We start from the raw sequence: 25,410 nt of genomic DNA, 5'->3' as shown, positions 1-25,410 counted from the left end.
CTTTAGAGAAATCAAGGTAACTGGCTATGTCTATTTGGCTTCCTTTGTCGAAGTTTGTTAGAAGGTCATGGATGGTTGTAGTAAGTTGTGTTTCACAGGAGTAGCCAGATCTAACTGCGTGGTTGAGTGAAGTGAGTATCTTGTTTTGTAAGGTTTTATTGCTAATATAAAAAGCTAATTGTAATTAACCAGTAAAGCTAGCTAGGGACCATAGCTTAGCACAAATAGGCCTATGTTATGTGCATACATGTATATCTCTTACTGATCATTATAAAAGTACTTTTATTCCAGCTTGATACATAAATCGCAATCTGTCGCAGTATCTGATCTACCGGTAGTACATGTGTTCCATCACACGTTTTTTTGCTTGCAACATTTTGTTGTTAACTGGACAGATGTAACTGTAAAAACTTTGATGATTAAGCCCAAAATTGTCCAAACGATTGAACAAACATCTTATGCATTTTGGGGACAAACAAATTTGGGTGTGTGTGTCATTCCCATACTGACATATTACATACGCCAACAACATTATATTTCATTTAAGCATGTAATCACCACTGCGACCAGCATCAATTCTTTTTATACCAGAACTAGAGACATGAGCATGAAAAGCAACATTCCAACTCATAGTCAGAAATACATGGTAAACACATTATAAGGTGACTTTAGAATAACACATCAAACATAAAAGCATTTAAATGCATCGATTTTACTAATATTTTACACGTCATTATGCATCTGTATATATTTGACCCAAGGTAGGGATCAACACTTTACAGTGATTCAAAATAGGACATGAGACAGCAAGTATTTCACTACAGTCAGGCTCAATACAAATAATGATTAAGGGTCCTGGAATAATGTTCTACAGATTTTAGATCCCAATAATATTTGTGTCAGAGCAAGTGTATTGTCTCTTACTGTTGGAATTAAGATGCTTTGCTTTAGGGTGGGGAATTTGAACAACAACAGTACCCTGTGTAAACTGGCTGATCCCCTGTCTGGGGGAAATATGGCACGTGCACTACCAAGAAAGTGCTCTTGCCAAGTAATAAATACAGTTGATGAATTGTGTCCAGGATATCATTAATGTTGTTTCCCAAAACATCAAACTTACAAAGAAAAAAATGTGTATGACTATATGCATGAATGAACTCAGTATAAACAACCTCAGCAACTTATATTGATACAAACTAAGAAGTCTTACAACAGAGTTCCTTAAATGAAAGTTGTTAATTTAAGTTCCCTACTTTCAAGCTGCACAATAAGAAAATTTATTTTTTAACAAAGAAGAGCTGTATCAAAACAGCGTGCTTAACTGGTATTCTTCAACCTTGAAAGTACATTTTCTGTCAGTAGACTGATATAACAACTACAATGACATATGTAATAACTCAGAACTCGTTGGTGGGTAACTCACAACTGACTTTATTCATAGATTCACACAGATATAAACCTCAATACAAATAACTGATGACTTAATTCATGCTTTAACAAGACAATACAAGTTGTGTCCCTTACATTACAATACATGACACATATTTGAAGTTGAATGTCTGTAGCAGTTAAATAGAATATGTTAACTTGAAGCTTAAAATTTAACAAGAGGGCCAAGATGGCCCTAGTTCGCTCACCTGAGAGGAGTCGGTTCATTCAATCTTTACCAAATGTCAAACTTGACCTAGATATTGTCCAGACAAACATCCTGGTCAAGTTTCATCATTATTTCATCTGTGAGTCATGATCATTGTACCTATGAAGTTTCATGATCCTAGGCGTAAGCATTCTTGAGTTATCATCCGGAAACCATTTTTCTAAGTTGAGTCACCGTGACCTTGACAGCCATTGTGTGAATATGTTTTTTGGCACTGTGACCTTGACCTTTGACCTAGTGACCTGATAATCAATAGGGGTCATCTGCGAGTCATGATCAATATACCTATGAAGTTTCATGAACCTACGCATAGGTGTTCTTGAGTTTTCATCCAGAAACCATTTTACTATTTCAGGTCTCCGTGACCTTGACCTTTGACCTAGTGACCTGAAAATCAACTGGAGTCATCTTCGAGTCATGATCAATGTACCTATGAAGTTTCATGATCTTGGCTTAAGCGTTCTTGAGTTATCATCTGGAAACCATTTTACTATTTCGGGTCACTGTGAACTTGACCTTTGACCTAGTGACCTGAAAATCAATAGGGATCATTTACGAGTCATGATCAATGTACCTATGAAGTTTCATGATCCTAGGCCTAGGCGTTCTTGAGTTATCATCGGGGAACCATTTTACTGTTTCGGGTCATCGAGACCTTGACCTTTGACCTAGTGACCAAAAAATCAATAGGGGTCATCTACGAGTTATGATCAATGTACCTATGAAGTTTCATGATCCTACCCTAAGCATTCTTGAGTTATCATCCGGAAACCATTTTACTATTTTGGGTCATCGTAACCTTGACCTTTGACCTAGCGACCTGAAAATCAATAGGGGTTATCTGCGAGTCATGATCAATGTATCTATGAAGTTTCATGATCCTAGGCATAAGCGTTCTTGAGTTATCATCCGGAAACCATTTTACTGCTTTGGGTCACCGTGACCTTGACCTTTGACCTAGTGACCTGAAAATCAATAGGGTTTATCTGCGAGTCATGATCAATTTATCTTTGAAGTTTCATGATCCTAGGCATAAGTGTTTTTGAGTTATCATCCGGAAACCATTTTACTATTTCAGGTCATCGTGACCTTGAACTTTGACCTAGTGACCTGAAAATCAATAGGGGTCATCTGTGAGTCATGATCAATGTACCTATGAAGTTTCATGATCCTTGGCATAAGTGCTCTTGAGTTTTCATCCGGAAACCATCTGGTGGACGGACAGACCGACATGAGCAAAACAATATACCCCCTCTTCTTCGAAAGGGGAGGGGGACATAATGAGAAAACTGTCCCCTCTCAGCAGCCATGTTATTCATCTGACCGGAACCATATTTGAACTCAACTCTCGTTTCAAGAAAACAAATGTTCTGAGCAAATTTCATGAAAATTGGGCCAAAAATGTGACTTCTACTGTGTTCACATGTTTTCACTATATACATATAGAGTAAAATGCCCCGCCCACTGGCGGCCATGTTTTTTCACCGATCCCGACCATTTTCAAACTTGTCCAAGATATCAATAAAACCAATGTTTTTACCACCTTTCATGATGATTGGGCAAAAATTGTGACTTCTAGAGTGTTTACAAGGTTTCTCTATAGCCAAATAGGGAAAACTGCCAATATATAAATATAGAGAAAAATGCCCCGCCCACTGGCCGCCATGTTTTTATACCACACTTGACCATTTTCGAACTCGTCCAAAACATCGATTGAACCAATGTTTTGACCAACTTTCATGATGATTGGGCAAAAATTGTGACTTCTAGAGTGTTTACAAGGTTTCTCTATAGCCAAATAAGGAAAACTGCCCCGCCCACTGGCGCCATGTATTTCAACAGATCGGAACCACTTTTGAAATCAACCAAGATATCATGAAGACAAACATTTTGACAAAGTTACATGAAGGTTGGACTTAAATGTGACTTCTACAGTGTTTACAAGGCTTTTTGTTTTTTTTGACCTAGTGACCTAGTTTTTGACCCGGCACAACCCAGTTTCAAACTAGGCCAATATTTCATTGGGACAAAGCTTCTGACCAAGTTTCATGAAGATGGGACAAGAAATGTGGCCTCTATAGTGTTTACGAGCAAATGTTTACAGACAGACGGACATACGACGGACAAAGACCGGTCACAAAAGCTCACCTGAGCAATCAGGTGAGCTAAAAACTAAAACAAAAAATGTGCCATACCAAAATAAACTAGATTTTCAGCTATATACCCATAAAGTACAATTCAATAAATTTTGAAAGCAAGATCTGCATGTTAGCTAATATTGAGCATAAACCATTTTTCTATTTTAAGTAACAATGACCTTGACCCAACTGGCTGAAAATGCGATCCCATCCTAGGTCTGAATGTAAGCTATCTACACACACAATTAAAACAAAGTACCTCCATGTTAACTATATGTTTATTTCTCGAACGGAACAACTTTACAGTGACCACTGGTCCAAAATGCAACCCCTCACTAGTTCAGTATGCTACATACAAACAAATATTCATATAAATATCTCCATCCCAACTGAAGTTATAGAGCCCAAACATTTTATAAATATTATTTTTTTAAGCAACAGTGACCTTGACCAAACTGGCACCAAATGAAAACCCATGCTTGGTCTGCATGGACAAAAAGTATAATAAGGGACATAATTCTGCTTCATTACACCTCAGATTTATAGGCCTTATTCAATAACCTCAAATGATGATACCGAACCATATGTGTAGCTTCAATTGAATATCTGCAGAAGTTACAGAGATATGTACTTGTTGAAAGCAACTTAAAACGAATTGCAACTTGCATGCAAACCTTAACGTTACCAAAAGGGGCATAATCATGCTAGAAGAATTGTCAATTTTATAGGTCTTGATCATAGAACTGTTTATAAATACCCTGAAAACATATACATGTTTCTGTAGAAGACATAGAGAGATGAAGACTTTGCACACAAAAGTTAACCTGAATTTGTAAGTATGAGATTACTACCTGGTTAAATTCTGCTTTCAGTACAATATCTGTAGTAGTTTTAGGGATATTTACTGATTGCATGCAAACTTCAACCTGAATTTCAAACTGCATGCAAAACTTTGCCAGACGTTTTTAGTTTAAAAGGTGGAATAATGTTGCTAAAAATTGACCACAATTATGGGTATTGATCAGTGAATTTTTATAAAGACTCTAAACACATACCTGTAGAAGAATACTTATAGCAGAAACAGTGATATGGAGTGATATGGAGAAGTTGCACTTTAATCTTAACCAAACATCTACCTGGTAAGTACAAAAAGGGGGAATAATTCTGCTAAATGTGCAGTTTCATTGGAATACCTGTAGAAACAGTGATATGGAGATGTTGCATGCTTACCTTAACAAAAGTACAAAAAGGCTGTATAATTCTAAGCAATTGCATGATAGAGTTATGAAACTTGGTCAGTGACCTTATACAAAGTCCCTCAACACATGTGATAAGTTTCAACTGAAAACATGTAGTATAAACACTGATTCAGTGATTTTGCATGTTGACCTTAACAAGAGCATTTCCCTGACATTAGGGCGAGTAGTAATGTATATCAAAGACTATTATTTGAATAGTCTAGCTGAACTTGCAATTAATTATTAGTTTTATTGACTGTTAATTTAAAAAGCTGAATAGTTGGGACTGAATCAGTTGTCATTTCTAAGAGAGAAGCAGTAAGATTCCATTTATATAGTAAGTTTTCAATACTGTATGACAAGGTCCGCAGCTGATATGCAAATAGACAAACACAATTAACATTCCTTTCAAGTAAATATGCAAGTGTTGCTACAATGTCTTCAAAGTCAGATGAATCAAAGAAACAGTCTGAGGCTAGGACCCAATCAAGGTCAGTAAGAAGTGATATAGCTGATCCTTGCTGAAAATTGCCCCATATTATTTCCAAAATTTGCACATCCGTTAGCCCATTAGCTGCACAAGATAGTCTGACACTGTCCATACACTCTGGAATATCACTAAATTGAACATCAGCACCACATTTTAAAGCCACAATTCCAGGTAATGCAGTGCCAGCACTGAGTTCCAGGACCCGGCGGCCCTTAAAGTCTCCCCTGTGGTCCCACACATACTGCGCTAACATTGGGGCACACGGCCATGTGTACATTCCATACTGTGTGTTGCATGTGTCGGGTATGGTCACACACACGCATTCCTCTTGGTCTTCGAAAACAAACTTCTGTGTGCTCTGCATGGACCCAATATTTGGCTGAAATTACAGAAAAGGAAACCCTTTTTTATTCTTAGTCTGTAACTGACTATTAATTTTGTATAGAATCAATAATATATGATAAAAATTTATAAATAACTCAAATATTCCATCCATTAACTTTTAAAGGGTATAAAAAACATGAGCTTTTAAAGTTCTGTTCACAGAAGAACACTTTTACTTTATCATATCATATTGTATTCCAAATATATAAACTAATCTAATTGCCCAGATTAAAGAAACATTTATATTCATAGCCTTTAAGATTTGAAGTATTGTTATCAAATTTAGTGTGTAGCTAGCATACATGCAGACTAAGTTTGGGATGGCATTAGGGGTCAGTCAGGTCAAGGTGAAGGTCACTGTTGATAAGGGAAGGAAAACAGGTGCCACTCTATAACTGCATATTTGATGGAGGTTTTGCATTGAACTTCATGTCTAGGTGGCTTACATGCAGACCTTGGTTAGAATTAAACAGTAACTTACATGAAAATAACCTAATTGGTAAAACATAAAAAATCTAGTTAATTAATGTGACCATGTTTCTAGCAATAACCTTATTATTAAGGTTAAATATTGCATGTATCTTACTATGTAACTATTGAAGGTACCATTATTCATCATAACGAAAAATTAATTATTTCATGAATAAGATATTCACATTTGATTGGTCATTGTCGGCAAGGGTACTACTTAAATGTACCCCGGGTACTCTTAAGAATACTTAAATGTACCCCGGTTACAGAAAAGATGCTAACACGTATACGGCCAATGAAGACTGTACCCGAGTTTTATTCCCCTCTGAAATTCAGTATCGTTAAGCACCAACGGAATACTAAACAATGTACTCTTTGAACAAAACCTTCCTAAACATGCTTTTTTGAGTAGGAGTTTCAATAATACAGAGGCCATTTCACAGAATATGGACATTTATATGAACAAAATTAATATAAACAATAAATATCTTTACACAAGAGGGCCTGAAAGGCCCAAAGTCACTCACCTGAGATTCAAAGGAACTGACCTGTATTGACCAAGTTTCATGATGATTGGACAAAAATTGTGACTTCTAGAGTGTTCACAAGGTTTCTCTATAGCCATATAAGGAATACTGCCCCGCCCCCTGGCGGCCATGTTTTTCAATGGACCAGAACCATTTTTGAACTCAACCAACATATCAATTAGACAAACATTTTGACAAAGTTACATGAAGATTGGGCATCAAATGTGACTTCTACAGTGTTCACAAGGTTTTTCTTTTTTTTTACCTATGACCTAGTTTTTGACCCAGCATGACCCAGTTTCGAACTCAGTCGAGGTATCAATGGGACAAATGTTCTGACCAAGTTTCATGAAGATCGGACAATAAATGTGGCCTCTGGAGTGTTCACAAGGCAAAATATTGACGACGGGCGACTGACGACGGACAAAATGCAATCACAAAAGCTCACCATGAGCACGTTGTGCTCAAGTGAGCTAAAAAAAGATATACAACGTTGATTGTGGTAGGAGTTGGTGAAAGGTAAAGAGTTCAATGAATGAGATCAAAGATAGCGAATGTCTTTTTCTGTGCAGTTCTTAGTTGCATCACACGCAGTACGGGATGTTACCCCGAGTTTTCGGGGCTTATTTTAGACTATTACATATTGCTGGTCAAAAACCTATAGATACAAAACAGAAAACCAAAAGAACAAGAGCACCGCATAGCAGGTGCCAACGCTCAGCTGTGGGTGCAGTTTTGAACAAGAGCACCGCCTTGCGGGTGCAGACCGCTCATCTATTTTCTTTTTAAAGGTGAAGGGACTCTCATTTTCAATCACAGAGGAGGGAGGGGCGGAGTGAAGAGGGGTGTATAGTGTGGGGGTGTGGAATTTATTACATTATCTTCCAAAAATGCGGAAAAAAAAAATCGGGGGGGGGAGGGGGGGGGGGGGGGTGGGGGGGCGGGGAGGGGGGGGTAGGCGGGGAGTGGGGGGGGATTTTTGGGTGCGATGGTTAGACGGTATTTCAAACATAAAATAATAAAAATAAATATTTGTGTTTTTAAACCGTTTCAAAAAATAAAATGGGGGGTGGGGGGGGGGGGGGGTAAAGTGTGAGGGTGCGGTGGTAATTTGTGAGATGATCTTAAAAAAAAAAAAAAAATTAGGGGGGGGGGGGGATTCGGGTGGGGGGAGGGTGGGTGGGGGGGGGGGATTCTTGGGTGCGATGGTTGGACGGTATTTCAAACATAAAATAATAAAAATAAATATTTGTGTTTTTTAACCGTTTCAAAAAACAAATTTGGTGGGGTGGGGTGGGGTGGGGGGTATAGTGTGAGGGTGTGGTGGTCATTTGTGAGATGATCTTAAACAAAAACAAAAAAAAAATAATTAGGGGGGGGGGAGGGGGGAGGGGGGGGGGAAGGCACAGGGGATGGTTTGGGCGGAGTCTATTGTGGTATGTCAGGTTAGAGTAGTTTTGTCAAAGTATCAATCAAATCTAATCATAAATAAAGAAGTTATGGCAATTTTAGCAAAATTTAATAATTTGACCTTGAGAGTCAAGGTCATTCAAAGGTCAAGGTAAAATTCAACTTGCCAGGTACAGTAACCTCATGAAAGCATGAAAGTATTTGAAGTTTGAAAGCAATAGCCTTGATACATAAGAAGTAAAGTGGATCGAAACACAAAATTTAACCATATATTCAAAGTTACTAAGTCAAAAAAGGGCTATAATCCCGTAAAAATGACAACCAGAGTTATGCAACTTGTCCTTTTACTGTACCCTTATGATAGTTTGCGAGTGTTCCAAGTATGAAAGCAATATCTATGATACTTTAGGGGTAAAGTGGACCAAAACATGAAACTTAACCAAATTTTCAATTTTCTAAGTATAAAAAGGGCACATAATTCTGTCAAAATGCCAGTCAGAGTTACATTACTTTGCATGCACAGTCCCCTTATGATAGTTAATAAGTGTTGCAAGTATGAAAGCAATAGCTTTGATACTGTAGGAATAAAGTGGACCTAAACACAAAACTTAACAAAATTTTCAATTTTCTAAGTATTAAAAGGGCCCATAATTCTGTCAAAATGAACGCCAGAGTTATCTTACTTTGCCTAACCAGTCCCCTCATGATAGTAAGTAAGTGTACCAAGTTTGAATGCCATAGCATTGATACTTTCTGAGAAAAGTGGACCTAAACGCAAAACTTAACCAAAGTTTTCAATTTTCTAAGTATAAAAAGGGCACATAATTCTGTCAAAATGCACGCCAGAGTTATCTAACTTTGCCTGCCCAGTCCCCTCATGATAGTTAGTAAGTGTACCAAGTTTGAATGCAATAGCATTGATACTTTCTGAAAAAAGTGGACCTAAACGCAAAACTTAACCGGACGCCGACGCCAACGCCGACGCTGACGCCAAGGTGATGACAATAGCTCATAATTTTTTTTCAAAAAATAGATGAGCTAAAAATGGAAGTAAAATTAAAACATATGAGTCAACCGGCCACACGCGAAGTATCCGTACATATTTTTAATATTTATACGCGCGTTCTTCAACCAAACATGTTTTAGTGGTTTGTCGGGTATTGCTATTTGATTCGATTATTAACAGTATCGAGAATCATCGTGCTCATGCTTAATACATTATTCAATATGGTGAAATAATTGTTGTCAAATTAATCAAAAATAATATTTATCATGGTATTGTTGAAAACACATTAAGAATCAATTATTGACATACCATAATTATATTGCTGAATATCTTCATTTAACATATTTCTGGTCTAAAGAAAATTCCAGTTCACCTAGTTCACGCTATAGCGTCTATATTACATAACGATTATTTTACAGGCTGCGAACTGACCCTGATACCTTGCGGGTTGGAATGCAATGCATTTAAGTGAGGCCAGGCTTCCACTGCTGGAACGACAGCTTGTTTAAAATTTTATACTTTTACATGTTAAATGTTCAATTTCGAAAACAATTTAAAATGGTTTGGCCAAAACGAATATCAGGATAGGGAAAAACGATACTTTTATGAAATTAAATATACTAGTACACAGCCAGGAATTTGGAAGTAATTACTAAATATAAGAACATAGCCTTTAAGTACAAACGCTCTGGCACTGGCAATCCTCTCAAAATAAAAGGTGCACGCACAAACTGTATTGGTGTTGAGAGTTGAATGTAAAACTGTTCTATCTATCAAGCCTTTTAATTAGAGATAAAATTGTTTCATGCTGAACACGCAGTATAACACTGTTACAAAGACGCAATAATGTTTCCAATGTTCTGGTGGTATGCTCAAATCAGCCAATGTAATAAATGAAGTGTATTTATTCGTGTCTAGCAAAGGTCAGGTAAGGTCAAGTGACGTTAAACAGCTACGCCGATAAAAAAAACACGAAAACACCAGATTTAGTGTTAGACTTCCCATACATTTGAGTATATTTTTCTTACTTTGGGTACATTTAAGTACACTTAAGAGTACCCAGGGTAAATTTAAGTAGTACCCTAGCCTACAATGACCAATTGAGCAATACCATCAAAGTTGTCTTCAAAGTCATTATATCATGCAGGGGTTTTTTTGGCCCAATTTTATAGCCGAAATTCGGCTATGTTCCCAATCCCAAAAAGTATACTTTTTTCCCAAAATGTTTTTTAGAAAGAAGTCTAATGTGTATTTTATCTCAATTTTAATTCAATTACATCTGACAAAGTATTATATGATTTTGTTCTTTTAATTTGAATGATTATAAAAAGTTATATCAAATTTAGTATTTCCCTAATCAGTGGACTTTTCGTGTGGAAAAAAAGGCTAATTAATTTATTTTCCCAATTTCATGAAAATGCCGATTAAATTCCCAATTCCAAAGCCATGGGCTATCTTCCCAAAAAGTGGGAAAAAAACCTGTCATGTAAATTTACATTACACTATCATAGTGAAAGACTAGTCCATGTAAACATACTCCTTTGGTTTATAAAGCTGAGATTTGAATTATTGCAACTAAGTTGAAGACCTGTCTTGCCAACCCAAAAGTAACTACTTTCATCTACACAAATAATTTGTCCATGCAAGAACCATGCAAAACATATTTTTTATTGGTTTTATTTGTTTAACACTATATATGTATATTAATAATCAAAATGTCAGAAATATCTTCATTTAAGATTCATTGATCCTATAGGTACTTTTTACTGACAGTGACAAATAACAAATCAGTATGCTAGTTCATCATTGTCCACACTACTAATATATGGCCGGGTAGCCCTAGCTAACATTGGAGTTTGGACCCCGGCCCAGAGGATCAATACAATAGCTGGCAGCAGTGATTTTTTTTGCTCAAATTTACAGCCGAATTTCGGCTGCTTCCCAATCGCAAAAATACACGTTTTTTCCCAAAATTCTGACCAAAATTTCCCCAAAAAAGCCCAACTTCAAAAAAAAAAAAAAAAAAAATTTTTTTTTTTTTTTTTTTTTTTTTAGAAAGAAGTCTCATATAACTTAATTATGATTTCTTAAATCTAGGTCTCAACTTTATTTTTTAAACATCTTACAAAATATATAACTTGAATTTAGTCATTTTTGTCCATAAATCATTCCCAAACTTGCCACTTTTATTGATTAAAAAAAAAAAAAAATTGACCAGACTCCTTTTCTAGAAAACTCCCTGAACATGCACTTAAACACAATATCACTTCTGTTACTTATAATCCTATTTATAATGCTTAATTTTTCCCAATTTCATGGTTTATTGCGCTATTTTTCCCAATTTCATGGTTTATCGCGCTAATTTTCCCAATTCAAAAGGCACAGGCTGTAACAAATTAAAGCAAAAAAAATCACTGGGCAGTTGGATAAGTGCAACTAACCACTGTTAACTGAATTGTTTACAGCGATAAAAATATGTTAAGCATACCAGAACACATTTTTATTTTCGAAAGTTGAACTTATGTTCAACTAACCAATTAAAGCTTCTTTGATTCACACTTTGCATGCACTGTGATTGTCAATATGTGTATCCTGGAAAAGCAACCTTTTGGAAAACAACACTAATTGCTGGTAGGCACTGGTACAAATAAAGGTGACCCATTTATAATCCTTTCAAAATCACACACCGTATCAACCGTTATTATTTAAATTAAGCTATCATTGGTTGATAATGATACCATGGACTACTCCTATAAATATGAGGTCGATTTACATCGACCTCATAATCGTTTAACGTTATTTTGCAATAGCATCGTTCCGACATGAATTCATGTCGGAAGCTTTAACGGCATCAAATTCATATAACAGCACAGAATAATCATGCAATAAATTATTAAACATAAAATATAAACATTATTTTACTAATTGCATTAGAAAAATGTTTATACAAACTTACAAGTAATGATAGTCCAGACCTTAAAACACTACCACTGTTCAAATTCCATATTGTTGCCATATAGCACTGTGTAAATTGAAAGTTGCATAATGTTACCTCATTGGTCGGTTATAAATACATTGTTTCTCTATATATAGTATTCGATTTAGACGAAAATAATAATTTACGTGGAATGTCATATTAGTTTTCCATTAAAACTTTGATCTTGCCGTGTGTGTTTATGGACGTTATTAATTATGTTATACTTATTTTTGTATTTCATTAAGAATACGAACGTGTAGCCCTTTTTGTTAACTGTTTTTAGCAAACGATTCGCGGCTTAATAAGACACGGAAAATAGTTAAAGCGACACTTTCATTTAAAGGTTTAATGTGAACATTATTAAATGAAACCTTTTTTTGGTATTAATATATTTTATTGACATGTTAAATTCGATACTTGAAAAGGTGTTTAGTCTTTAAAAAGATGTCGCTGATATTGTTAATTTCAATAACTGTTAATATGCTTAATGTTGTATAAGAAATTGAATAGTTTCACTGAGTTGTATTCCCGCCTAAAATACGATATCGTAAAACGCGCAACGGTTAAGAATAAGGTCTGAATAAGTTAAGATATTCAGATCCGAATATCAGCAGCTGTGCCAGCTGGGAAGCCCCGTTTTGGCTTTAACAACCGCAAGCGAAACAACATACTTTTTTAAGTCTTGCACTAAGACTCCATGATCACAAGTATGGGTCCCTGCTGTGGCGTATGACACCATAGTGTTATTTAGTATTGGTCGGCACAGTATCTGATCATAAAGGTTAATTGGTTTGTGCTGAACACATGGTGCAATAAAACCACAGATCTATCAATAAACAAGATTATTGAGATATCTTTTATTGAACACCGCGATAAAAATGCTCAAACCACGGACTCTAGATTACACGGATAAGAAACATGGCAACATTCTCGGAATCATCACTGCTATATGCGTAATCACCTAACAATTCGTCTAAAAATAATTTATATATTTGAGTTGAAGACGATGTACTGTTATATAAGTCTGAATAAACTATCTGTCTGCCTGTCTAAATCTAAGCCGTCATCGTCCCAGTGAAAAAAAATCTGATTTTGAATAGTTGGACATGATGCCCTGATGTCAAAATACGAAATGATCCGCGTAACACCGACCGTGATTTTCAAGAATCTTTAATTAATTGATAATTTAAGGTAAATAACATTTCATATAATTATACAAAATTCCCTCGTTGATAATTAACAGCAAACGATGAATGTTTTTGACACCCATTTTATTTCAAGTATGCATTCAAAGCCGAATAAAATCGAGAGGGTCCGCTATATACGCTGTTTCATCATAAATTTATCACCCTTTCTGTGTTATAAACAAGAGCTGAAATCGTTAATTTATTAAGATTTATTTATAATAAGCTTTATTGATATGTTTCGTGAACAAAATACCACAATATATTCCATAAAAAATATAATAATCATGGCAAAGGAAATTCAATGGCCGGTTTCTAAACAAAAGCATAATCGCCAAGACCGTAGCATCAGTTCAGTGCGTTAAGAACGCGCGCTACTTTCTTCCGCCTTCATTCCTTAATTACTTTCGTTTTTAAACAATTTTTTTTCTATCGTATACAGAATTCTATTCTACTAAGCAAGATGTAATTTTTAAAACTGAACTCCAAATATAAACGCTACAAATTGGTATTAAGTACGAACATGTCAACCGTAAATCTAGATTCTAAAACTCCAATACGGTATGATATTTGCAAAAGTTAAAGTTATAACTCGCCGGGCTGTCGAAATCAGAAGAAAAACTTAATATATGTTTATATATCTGTTTACTTCGTAACGTAAGCTTTCTAATGATATATAATTTGTCAAAATCGGCCGAGAAATGAAACTATAATTCAACAAAAGACGTGAGTGGGTACATCAAAATGTATAACCTCGGCGCTTCGCTGTACGCTAATTGTACAATATCGATAGCCACAACACGGTAAAACGTGCCGTGGTAAAACATAAAATGTGTATTTCTTGTGTTTATCTCGCTATAAATCCATTATTAATAACAACGGGAGTATACTAAAACGTATATTTTTTGAAAGAGGAATTAATAAGCAACAAGATAACGTATAAACCAATAAAATCGGATGAATAGTTTTTGCATAAGATTGAATTTACTACAGTAAGGGTCAAATACTCGATTCATCTCCTATCAATATACACTCCGTGATACAACTGGTAGTTTTAACACACACATATAGGTTTCATTTAATTAAAAAGTACAGCAAGCTAAAAAGTGATGTTGTTTGTTGTACAACAACAATTGGTTATGTGTAACCTATTCAAAAAATAATTTCGTTCAAGATAATTCAATGTAATTCTATAAACGTCAAACACACTTCGTGTGTTGTGTATGTTTATTTTTAAAAATGTACATAAGTGGTTTAAAAGCACAATTTTTACACATTTAAGAGGTAATCGCTCACACTTATGTCTAATTAATGATAATTTTATGCATTAGCAAAGATTTAACGAGAAAAACTGAAGTTTAAGTTGAACTCAATTTGCTATAGGAAAACGACGGTAGCCGTTTAGACGTAAGCGGGGTAGCTTACGTCTAATTATTTGGACTAACCATGGACCAGCGTTGTTTGTACCGAGGAATAATCCCGATTAGTGACTTTTCTAAACTCGTGGGAATTCCGGGATCAGTCTATTCTGTAAGCCAACATTTCCATGGATTATTTATAACTAAGGGGGGTAATTGTTCAAACCCATAAATATCCATTCGACGGTTACTTTCCTTGGAATAAATTAATTATTGAAGACGTAACTATTAAATTTAATTAACATCTCGAGTCGTAGAAGTTGAAGCCATACTTGTTACCGACAAATATGAAAACAACAACAAAATCTGACCGAATGTAGCAGAGATGTAAGCCTTCAGTTCGTTTTTTTTACATTTGACTTTTGAAATAAAATGAACGCCGTAGGAAAAGTGTCTTCTCAAATCCAGTTACAAAATTCCCAATTAATGATGTTTCTTTTCGTTGTATGGAAATAGTGGCTTTATTGAATAAAAATATCTATAAAGGTCGTTATTGCTATCCCTTTTTGTATTTTGCTTTTAAATGTTTTCTGAGTGTGTCTTTTCGGCGTTAGCTGTATACGCCAGCTTTTCACCTTAGCCTGACCTTTGTTAGCGTCCAATAGAATTCAAATAAAACTTCCCGCGGCCAAGTACAGATGAATACACTTCATTGACTGCATTGGCTGATTTGAGAATACGACCAGAACATTGGAAACATGTCCGCGTCTTTGTAACACTGTTTTACTGCGTGTTCAGCATAAAACAATTTTATATCTAATGAAAAGGCTTAATAGATAGAACAGTTTTACACTCAATCTCGACATCAATACAGTTTTTGCGTCCACCTTTTATTTTCAGAAGATTTTCAGCGCAAGAACTATTGCACTTAAAGGCTATGTTTTCATATTTAGTACTAACTTCCATATTCCTGTCAACATGTTAACATGTTGAAGTATAGAGAGCAGTGGAAGCGAAGACTCACTTTAATGCATTGCATTTCAACTCGCGAGGTATATCGGGTCAATTTGCGGCCACTGTGTGTGAATGTCAGAGTTTACATACAGGTCATCGCTGCGTCTCTACCCTATGTGCTGATCGGAGTTCGCGGCCAGGAAAATAATCATTACATAATAAAGACGCTATAGCGTGAACTAGGTGAAAGGAATTTTCTTTAGACCAGACAGATGTTAAATGAAGATATCCAGCGATGGATATGGTATGTCAATAATAGATTCTTAATGTGTTTTACAACAATACCATGATAAATATTATTTTTAATTAATTTAACAAGAATTATTCCATCATATTGACTAATGAATTAAGCATGAGCGCAATGATTCTCGATACTGTTAATAATCGAATCAAATAGCAACGTCAGACAAACCACTAAAACAGGTTTGTTCGAAGAACGCGCGTATAAATATTTAAAATATGTACGGATACTTCGCGTGTGGCTGATTGACTCATATGTTTTAATTTCACTTTCATTCTTCTTTTGGTTTTCTGTTTTGTATCTATAATTTTATGACCAGCAATATGTAATAATGTAAAATAAGCCGCGAAAACTCCGCGTATCATCCCGTACTGCGTTTGCTGCAGCTAAGAACTGCACAGAAAAAGACATTCGCTATCTTTGATCTCATTCATTGAAGTCTTTACCTTTCATTAACTGCAACCACAATCAACGCCGTATATCTTTTTTTAAAGATATTTCTTGTTTTCAAGTTTATCAAATAATACTTTAACATTAATATTCAATCCTCCTTATTCTGTAGAAAGAAGCCTTCATTTTCAATTTGACAAGTAGGTCTTTTTGTAAGCCCCGATAGTTTTTTCCAAGTAATATGTAATATTTTTACTAGTTTTTTTTAACTTATTAAGAACTCAACGGATTTAACTTTTGAGAACAAATCAAATCAAAATTTATTTATTGCCGGTAAGAGAAAAACATGTATATAACATAAGCTATGTATAGCTTTTGACCGACCTATAAACAAACAGTAGCAAATTTCAACACATCATAAATACATGGTATACATAAGAAATATTATAATAATAAAACACACTTAAAGCAAAACTAAAGCATTACTCCTATAGCACATTATTAAAATCTAAGCAGAAATATAAATCAGTACTATACATTCACAATTAAAAGCTGTGTAAAAGATTGCTGATCTTGACCCAAGGAAGAGACCTAACCTACCATAAAAAGAAAAGGTGTAAAAATGGAGAAAAATATTGGTTAAAGCGAGATTATACGATTTTGTCAAATATTTATTCATTTATATCACGGAGCGTATATTATCTAGAGTCCGTGTTTATATTAAATATGTAAAAAAAACTTATTAAACATATATTTCAATATAAATTAAAGTAAAAGTTAAGAAGAACATGAGTCGAAAATGCGAAATAAGCCAAATATTTAATTCTGAAATCGAAAATGTCTGTACAGTCGAATTCGCCAGTATGTATATCATGCATGTACGATGTGAATCTAAATTAGTTTAACGGTTCATTTAAAATTCATGCAGCGATATTTATTCATACGACACACGAACACTAACTAGAAAGACGAATGCTTCGGTTATTGTATGAAAATATGTACGAAATATCTTCTCGACTCGGGGAGCTAATTTGTCTTTGCTGCATTTTATGAAATTCGTCTTCAATGTATAATTGTTCTTGCCTATTTGTTTTATTGTAACATATTGTATCAATATATTACAATGTAACACATATAAAAATCGTATAATCTCGCTTCAAAGCTTCTTTGAATAGGAATATTTGTTGGGGATGAAGCTCACACCGTGTATCATGGGTAAAACAATGTTCAAGATGATAAAAGTCAGGTAATGCAAATATCCTATAATCAAGTAGATGTATAAGTCTGAATGGAAAATTCAAATAGGCTGTAATCTCACATATTTTTTGGTGTAGAGCTAAGTCTTTATTTTGTAACATAAATAAAATCTACCGGGTATGAAATGAATTTCTGAAAATTACAAGCAAACTTTCAGTTTAATAATTCTAAATGCTAGATACATGAAAACTGATAAAACATTCGACGATTGATAAGAGAATGATTTCTGTAAACCGCGTAAACGGGTTTTAACATGTGCTATCTATGAAAATATTTGACAAAGAATTAATGGGAGTTGGCTGAGTATATAAGACCAGTAAAATCCACGTTCCTTTTTTTACTGTAGCATAGTTTGGTCATACATATTCTTACTGGAACGAATGTAGTGTAATAACTTCATTAAAATTATGTAACATACATTAATACATATGTACACTAACATATCTTTTGAAATATATTTTGTTTCGTTATATACCGGTTGTACTGATAGCCATACGAATGCATGTAATGGGGTATAATATAATATTAATAATATGCATTTTTCTCTGCAATTTAACATTTCCTTTATAGTCCCCGAAGATGAAATAGAACATTACAGCTTGAAATGTTAGTGTGCGTTTGCATAAAATTTCTCTAGCACCTAATCGTTTGCATTTTTATTTGCTCTTTTACCATATATGTGTCTTGTTCTGATAAAACGGGGCATAATGCATGTGCGTAAAGTGTCGTCCCAGATTAGCCTGTGCAGTCCGCACTAATCAGGGACTACTCTTTCCGCTTTTATGGTATTTTTAGTTTCAAGGAAGTCCCTCCTTACCAAAAATCAAGTTAAGGCGGAAAGTGTCGTCCCTGATTAGCCTGTGCGGACCGCACAGGCTAAACTGGGACGACACTTTACGCACATGCATTATGCACAGTTTTCTCAGAACGCGACTCCTATATAATCGCAAAAAATAACAAGTAAGTGTAATGTGTAAAGTGTCTTATCAAGGTAATTCACACAAACGGCTAGAAGAATATAAGTAATACGTAAGATGCTGGAAGATCACACGCGTATGTCACCATACTCGACCATATCCTCCAGAAGACATTCAACGGATATATTTGCCCCAATACCTAAATAAAGACACGTGCAGGCAAACACACTGCGTGATTTATTTACAATCAGCATTTTAAAGAAGAGTTAATATATAGTTAAATGCATAAGTAAGGTTCATTGTGCAGATCTGTTGAAGAGTTGTTTTCTTCGGTTCGCCTAAATGTAATAACACGAGGGAGATGATGGCTCTCACTGATATACAAGAATCGTCCATTGCTGCATCTCGCCTGAAAGAACGAAACAAGAATACACTGATAAAGATGATACAAAAAACTTATAGTAAATACTACTGCAGAGATTAATGGTACCGGTATTTATAAAACCGTTAAGTCATGCATCTCACTGTGTCGTGCGTATCCGCATAAAAAATACGAAAAACAATATAACGTATTGAAATTGTTTACGAAATAGGAAATACAAAGATTTAGGCATTACATTTACAGAAGATCCATACTTTCCCATCATCACCCATCACATAAATACAAATCACTTGTTTTTGTTATTTTTTTATTATTGTTAGAATATAACAATCAGTATCAGCGAACATGCACGTTTAACCAGTTACGAGCAAAGAGTATCAAAAACGATCAGCTGTTCGTGTAAGAATTCGTCATTATCGCATGGGATCAGGGACCTATATGTTTTTAAAGGCCTTTTTTAACAGTACCAATATGTGATGTAACATTTTATTGGTCATTTGAACTAATTCTGTGTGTCTAAGGCTCGATTAGTCTTTGTCGGATCGGGTACTACCTAAATGTACCACGGGTACTCTTCAGTATACTTAAATGTACCCCGGGTACGAAAAATATACTGACACGTACCCGGCCGATTAAGACTGTTCCCATGTTTTATTCCCGCCCAAAATCCTATGTCGTAAAACGCGCTACGGAATAGAAAACACAATTCTCTTTGAACAAAATTGTCTCAACCTGTTTTTTAGTAGGAGTTTTGATAATTAAAAGGCCATTTTACAGAATATTGACATAAATATGAACATAATTAATTTGAAAAGAAAAAGCCGTAAACGACCACTTTAGCATTAGAATGCCCAGTATCTTTTCCGTACTCGGGGTACATTTAAGTATACTTACGAGTACCCGGGGTACATTTAAGAAGGATCCCGAGCCGACAATGACCAATCGAGCGTTACTAAGGAACTTCATACTTGCGTATACAATTAAATAAACAAGCAAATTCGTTGAATTGATATCCCCCGCCAGTATGCTTCTGGATACAAAAGTGTTATATTTGACATTCAAAAAAGCATTTCTCCGTTATTAACAGATGGTGTACAATGACATTTGGCGTGCATCATCATCTTATCCATACATATACTCATACCAAGTTTCAATGAAATCCGCCAAAGCACTTCCAAGATATGGCTCCGGACGGACGGACGGAAAGACGGACGGACGGACAACGCCAAAACAATATCCCTCCGCCTATAGCGGGGGATAATAATGTACTGCTCCTTTTATATGCTTCCAGCCAACATAAATGTAGACACAGGGCAAGGCATACAATAACATTGAGCGAAATATTCCACTCGTTCATATTTGAACGATAGCCATTTGATTGCTACGGCCATGACCATTTCTACTTAAACCTTCTTGATTACGAATAGCCCAATACTGTAATAGGATATAACATGACTTCCTTAATAGCTGCAACGCAGCTGTCAAAATCAGTGTTCACTATAACGCGAATTTCACAATATCACGCCATTACAAAAGAGATGCATATATTGTCAGCCCCACCTTATATATGCATATCATATGTGCCCACAGAATACCGGATGGAGATACGAGTGGTAGCGCCGTGGCGGGTGGCTGTGTACGGTAGTCACGTGCAGCGCGTGAGTATCCGGGTCACGTGCCGTGTGACCGCAGTTCTCGCATACATACAACTTCGCTCTGCGTTCCTGTGAAAAGTGTACTGAGTATTCTATGTATGATATCGCACAATTATAACAGAACTTAGGACTACAAACTCACCAGCAATTATAGTAAAACAAAACTATAGTTTTATAATGTTTAATCAAACGATTATAAATGTTATTTGCATTCGTTTCCCTTACAGTAATTTCTGTTGCATAATAACTCTGCAATAATTCTCTTGTTCGCGTCTTTTTTTGGCATTTAACGTAGCTACATAGCTTAAGGATTTAGCACGGGTCGTTTTGGTTCCAAAGCAGACACTACCGCGTCGCTTTTAAAGATAGCTAACGTAGCAATGCAGTTTAAGTGCTCCGTATACAACTCCCTACCACTGTGGTACCTTGTAGGCGTACTGCTGGTTGTTCCGGTGCACTTTCCGGCAGTGAGCCTCCAGGGAGCAGCGCTGTGTGAACGCCTTCCCGCAGTCCGAGCACCGGAACGGCTTCACGCCTGAAACATGGGTATGGTTATAAGATATAACTAGTATATGGATATCGGTGTGTAAGATTTGTCAATATCAACATGAAGCTTCAGATAACTAATCTTTTTTACTAAACCATTAAATTGTTAAATGGTAATTTAATTGAAAAGTTTTGTTTCTTGTATTGCCATATAATTTGAACTGAGATGCTATGATGTTAATTTTAATCTACATATAATATTTTCTGAATAACTCTTATTGGAACTCCTTTAGCCTTCGACCGCTAAGTCCCCACCCCAATTCTTAGCATCGACAGTTCCAAGGCGGTGACCCCGTTTTTTTTTTAATGTATGTTTGTTTTTTCCAATTTTTTTGTTTCACATTCTTTCAAGCTGTGTCGCACTGTTTGTCAATTGGTTTCTTGTCATAAATAAAGGACCACAAATTACCGGTAGGTGTCCCTTGTGGTGCAGCTGAAATTTTACTTTGTTGAGATTTTCATTAAATTTAAAATAAACGGCTAAATAGTAGTACGGCACAGAGAAATCAATCGACTGTCATGATCCTTCTTTTACGTTATTTCTCTACTCCAAAACATGTGCTCACCAAATGCCTTTATGACGAAACGATGCCAAAATGCGATATTCCACCATACGTCATCTCTCTTGCATATTTGCCCACAAAATAAACATGTACAATGTACACGATTTGCGAAATTCATATCATATTGGCTTTGATATCGACACGGGGCGTCAATGCCCTTCCACGAGCATAGGACGAAGTTCGCGAAACGGCAATTGCTTAAAAAGACATCGAAGACTTTCTCTCCAAATAATACTGTCATTGAAATCCAGCTCTTGACCCGCGAATTGAAGCCATTGACCAGCGCCACTGGAAACCAGTAATCGACAAGTAGAAACCAGTAACTGATCAGTGGCAACCAACTACTACAAAATGAAAATCAGCCCCAAGAAAACCAACCCTTGCCCAACGAAAACCAGCCATTTACCAGTGGAACCAAGCCAATGATCAGTTGGGAACCAGTTATTTGCCATTTGAAATCATGAACAATGTTCGTTTCCGCAAAATAACTTAAAGATTTGAAAAAAATGACACTGATTTCATACCTGTATGCGTCCGTGTGTGTCTCTTGAGGTCAAAGGTGTCGTTGAATCCCTTGCCACAAAACGTGCATAAGTAGCGCTTCACGTCCGAGTGACACTTCACGTGACGGTTAAGCAGACGCGCGCACTGGAAACGCTTGCTGCAAACACGGCACATGTACAGGGTCCCATCCGTCGTGCTTCTATCTGCTGGAAGATAAGAAAGATAAGAACCCATACACACAAGCATTTGAAATTCAAGACAAGCATGTATAATCATGTAAACGACATACCCGGTATGCACTAGGCGAATGTTTTAATTTCTTTAAAATCGGTTTTGATAAAAAAAAATGCATATTGTTAGAATTTATGTCACAGTTATTTAATTCAACAACATAAGAGCAGGTACCCGTGTGTCCATAGAGTACTGCTCCAGATTGATCAGTGAGCAATGGGTTCTTGATCCCGAAGCCGCCATTTACGACCTCGACGTTCTTAAACATATACTGAAAAATAACCACTGTAAATTGCACGGTTTTATAATATCGATGGCAGTCGCAAATTATTGTATCGAAGACATTCTTTTAACTTTGAACATTATGTTGTGTTAATTAATACCTGACATTGTTCAAATGTTTGGGGAAGTGTTTCCGGTTTTATCTCCTTTCTCGGAGCACAGTTGTTCTCCTTTATGAACAGACGAGCGAGATTTGTTCGGGGCATCTCTGAAATCGGCTTTTGAGTATGGGTTTCTAGACACTGAGTGCGAATGATGGGGTCCGCTTCGTTGGATTTGTTCCTGCGCGAATAGGATCGGCATTTCCGGCGGTCAGTCACATTCATGTGTTGGTTGGGAACAGTCACGTGTGTGATGCACATGTCGTCATTATTAACGAACGCTTGTTGATCTTGTAGGGCTTTAAAGCACGAGATATTTTCTGACGCTGCCTGCGTTGTGGCCGTGGCTTCGACTTCGGTCGTGTTGCCGTTAGAAATCGCATAGGTTAAATGATCTGAATAAACCGCCGTTGTCAAGTTGTCACTTGCATCGCAGCGTGCTTTTATTTCCATTAGGTAACTGAACTCTGTCCGAAATGAAATAATAAATGTGTGTTAATAAATGATTTCTTTTTACATTGACAGACTTAAGTTATAGTGAATGTTGTTCTGTTCATGGTAATCGCAATACATTTTCTAAAAAGGATTCTTAAGAACACGTATAAAACTAACATACCCTGACCACTTGTAGAGACGTCGTCGTAACGCGGCCCGCTGCGGCGTCGGTCGTAATTTCGACCAACTAAAAATGATTTCGGCATGTCTCCGTCTTCTTAGGACACGCACTATGACGTTACCGTCTGTGTAGCAGAATCACATATATCCGAATAACTATGAAGATTTCAGTAATTTCAACAGCGCGATCGCCGATTTTTAAATGAAATTATTGTAAAGAAAAATCACCTCCGTTATTTTACAGGAGGCTGTACAATTGTACAACCTGGCTCACATTACCTGCTTTGGTTCGTTTTGTTCATTTAAAGTTGCACCATTCAAATGTTTTTGTTCCGCATTACGGTGTTTATACTTTGCCATGTACATCAGGAAACTGGACTTGTTGATTATTTCCTTCATCTCTACTATAACGGCATATTTAGGATGTTAATTTCCATCTGCAAATTATTTAATTATTTATGTATGTATTGCAAACTTGAGGAAATTTGAAATACACGTAATAAAAATAAAACTTGACCCGATGAATGAAGAGTTGCCTGCAAGTCAGTCTGTAATATTTCGCATGTTCTACCTAACTGAAAGCAACTCAATATCAAAACTCACCATAAACTTAGGTGTATTATATTTGTATCAAGGTTGTTGGAAAACCGCTATACAAGAAAAATGGATGAAAGACAACCGCATCTATACATGTTGCAGTGATCATTGTTTAATAGGCGGTTAACAGTCATGGTACGACGTAAAATAACGATTTAATGTAGCCCCCTTGAACACATACAAATAAGAAAGATGTAAACATATAAGAAAGGGCTGTTACATGGACACTGTTATTTTTATGGTGCTGAACATGAAAACCGACACCAGTGCAATTTTACATTTTTAATTTAATTATGCGTATACCCGGTAATTAATGTACTAAGCCCGATACAATAATGTGAGCGTTTTATATACCCTTTTGGCCACCATTTGGCTACCAGATTTTGAGAGTCTTTTTAAAAAAACAAGATGTTTATCCACGCTATTAACACATTAAAAGAACGGACATTACCGATACATCTGTTATATGCATTGTTGTATTGTAAGGTAAATACTAGTATATATATTAACTTATACTTTAAGTATATATTGAACACGCACGATGCGATTATAATTGCCGCATTCCGACGGGATGTGTCGCGTGACGGGTACGGTAACGTGATCGTCCCGGGGTTATCAATCGCATCGCCGGCCGCTGTCCCATTGTACGCCTTACAAAGCGCGCGCATGCCGGCCGGCAACATTGTCGCCGAGTGATTGTCACCGATTGATTGTTGGTTGAGAAAACAGTCGTTATCATTGATGGAGGAGCGTGAGCGGAATGTGCTGCCAATTGTCGCTGACTAGATACCATCTACAGTCCACCGGAGCTTTCAAAAGGTAGCAAAATAATCGCCTCTATACAACTACCTAGTTACAAAGAAGAATACAGTGGTAACAAACGATACAGTTTAAAGATGCAGGTATAACAGTTTTGTATTTTAAACTTTTCGCCCCCAAATACGTCTTATCATCGAAATGCTGTGAACAACATGCAAAGATGGCCGACTAAAGTGTTGTTTTTTTAAAAGTGTGTCTAAAAACAGGAATGCTTTCAAATCATTAGCTTGTATTGTCCGATCATTGAACATCCACATATAAATAGGAAATAATTCGTGGATAGTTACACCATTTTTGGGTGACCATGCCCTTTTTAAGTAAGAGATGTTAATGGAAACAAACAAGCATACGTTCGCATAACGAAGTTGTCGGGAGGGGGAATGGATTACTAGTATTGGTTTTAGGTTGTCTGTCTGGCGTCGTCGGTATCGTCGTCGGGTTAACTTGCCTGATCCT

At 36.1% G+C, this 25,410-nt stretch overlaps 2 protein-coding genes across 9 annotated transcripts; both read right to left on the bottom strand.

Moving 5' to 3' along the window:
• Nucleotides 1–1,411: 1,411 nt before the first annotated feature.
• LOC127877981 (histone-arginine methyltransferase METTL23-like) lies at nucleotides 1,412–15,048 on the bottom strand. 4 transcript variants are annotated; one of them, XM_052424320.1, is made up of 2 exons: nucleotides 14,928–15,048; nucleotides 1,412–5,902 (listed from the first exon to the last, which is right to left on the bottom strand). In XM_052424320.1, the coding sequence occupies exons 1-2, from the start codon at nucleotides 14,928–14,930 to the stop codon at nucleotides 5,270–5,272; spliced, it is 636 nt and encodes a 211-aa protein (XP_052280280.1). In that variant the 5' UTR covers nucleotides 14,931–15,048; the 3' UTR covers nucleotides 1,412–5,269. The 4 variants fall into 4 exon arrangements, with proteins under 4 accessions (XP_052280280.1, XP_052280281.1, XP_052280282.1 ...); XM_052424321.1 differs by having other exon boundaries at nucleotides 14,950–15,047; XM_052424322.1 differs by having other exon boundaries at nucleotides 14,908–15,046.
• A 3,833-nt stretch (nucleotides 15,049–18,881) lies between these two features.
• LOC127877980 (transcription factor ovo-like homolog lin-48) lies at nucleotides 18,882–23,862 on the bottom strand. 5 transcript variants are annotated; one of them, XR_008048691.1, is made up of 7 exons: nucleotides 23,540–23,862; nucleotides 22,924–23,390; nucleotides 22,715–22,811; nucleotides 22,330–22,515; nucleotides 21,122–21,231; nucleotides 20,602–20,757; nucleotides 18,882–19,068 (listed from the first exon to the last, which is right to left on the bottom strand). XR_008048691.1 is itself a non-coding variant. In XM_052424316.1 (7 exons), the coding sequence occupies exons 1-6, from the start codon at nucleotides 23,622–23,624 to the stop codon at nucleotides 20,616–20,618; spliced, it is 1,095 nt and encodes a 364-aa protein (XP_052280276.1). In that variant the 5' UTR covers nucleotides 23,625–23,862; the 3' UTR covers nucleotides 18,882–19,068; nucleotides 20,602–20,615. The 5 variants fall into 5 exon arrangements, 4 of the variants coding, with proteins under 4 accessions (XP_052280276.1, XP_052280277.1, XP_052280278.1 ...); XM_052424316.1 differs by having other exon boundaries at nucleotides 20,602–20,765; XM_052424317.1 differs by having other exon boundaries at nucleotides 20,602–20,765; nucleotides 22,330–22,512.
• Nucleotides 23,863–25,410: the final 1,548 nt, after the last annotated feature.

The sequence above is a fragment of the Dreissena polymorpha genome, chromosome 4 (assembly GCF_020536995.1).
Source record: "Dreissena polymorpha isolate Duluth1 chromosome 4, UMN_Dpol_1.0, whole genome shotgun sequence".
Classification (NCBI taxonomy): Eukaryota; Metazoa; Mollusca; class Bivalvia; order Myida; family Dreissenidae; genus Dreissena; species Dreissena polymorpha.
Note: the sequence above shows the minus strand (reverse complement) of the source record. Positions and strands in the feature narration are given on the sequence as shown.

Coding starts and splice junctions, on each gene's coding strand:
- LOC127877980 (XM_052424316.1), bottom strand. CDS start 23,624: ATGCCGAAATCATTTTTAGTTGGTCGAAATTACGACCGACGCCGCAGC. Junction 22,812..22,923: donor AAACATTTGAACAATGTCAG/GTATTAATTAAC, acceptor GTTATTTTTCAG/TATATGTTTAAGAACGTCGA. Junction 22,516..22,714: donor AGTACTCTATGGACACACGG/GTACCTGCTCTT, acceptor CTTATCTTCCAG/CAGATAGAAGCACGACGGAT.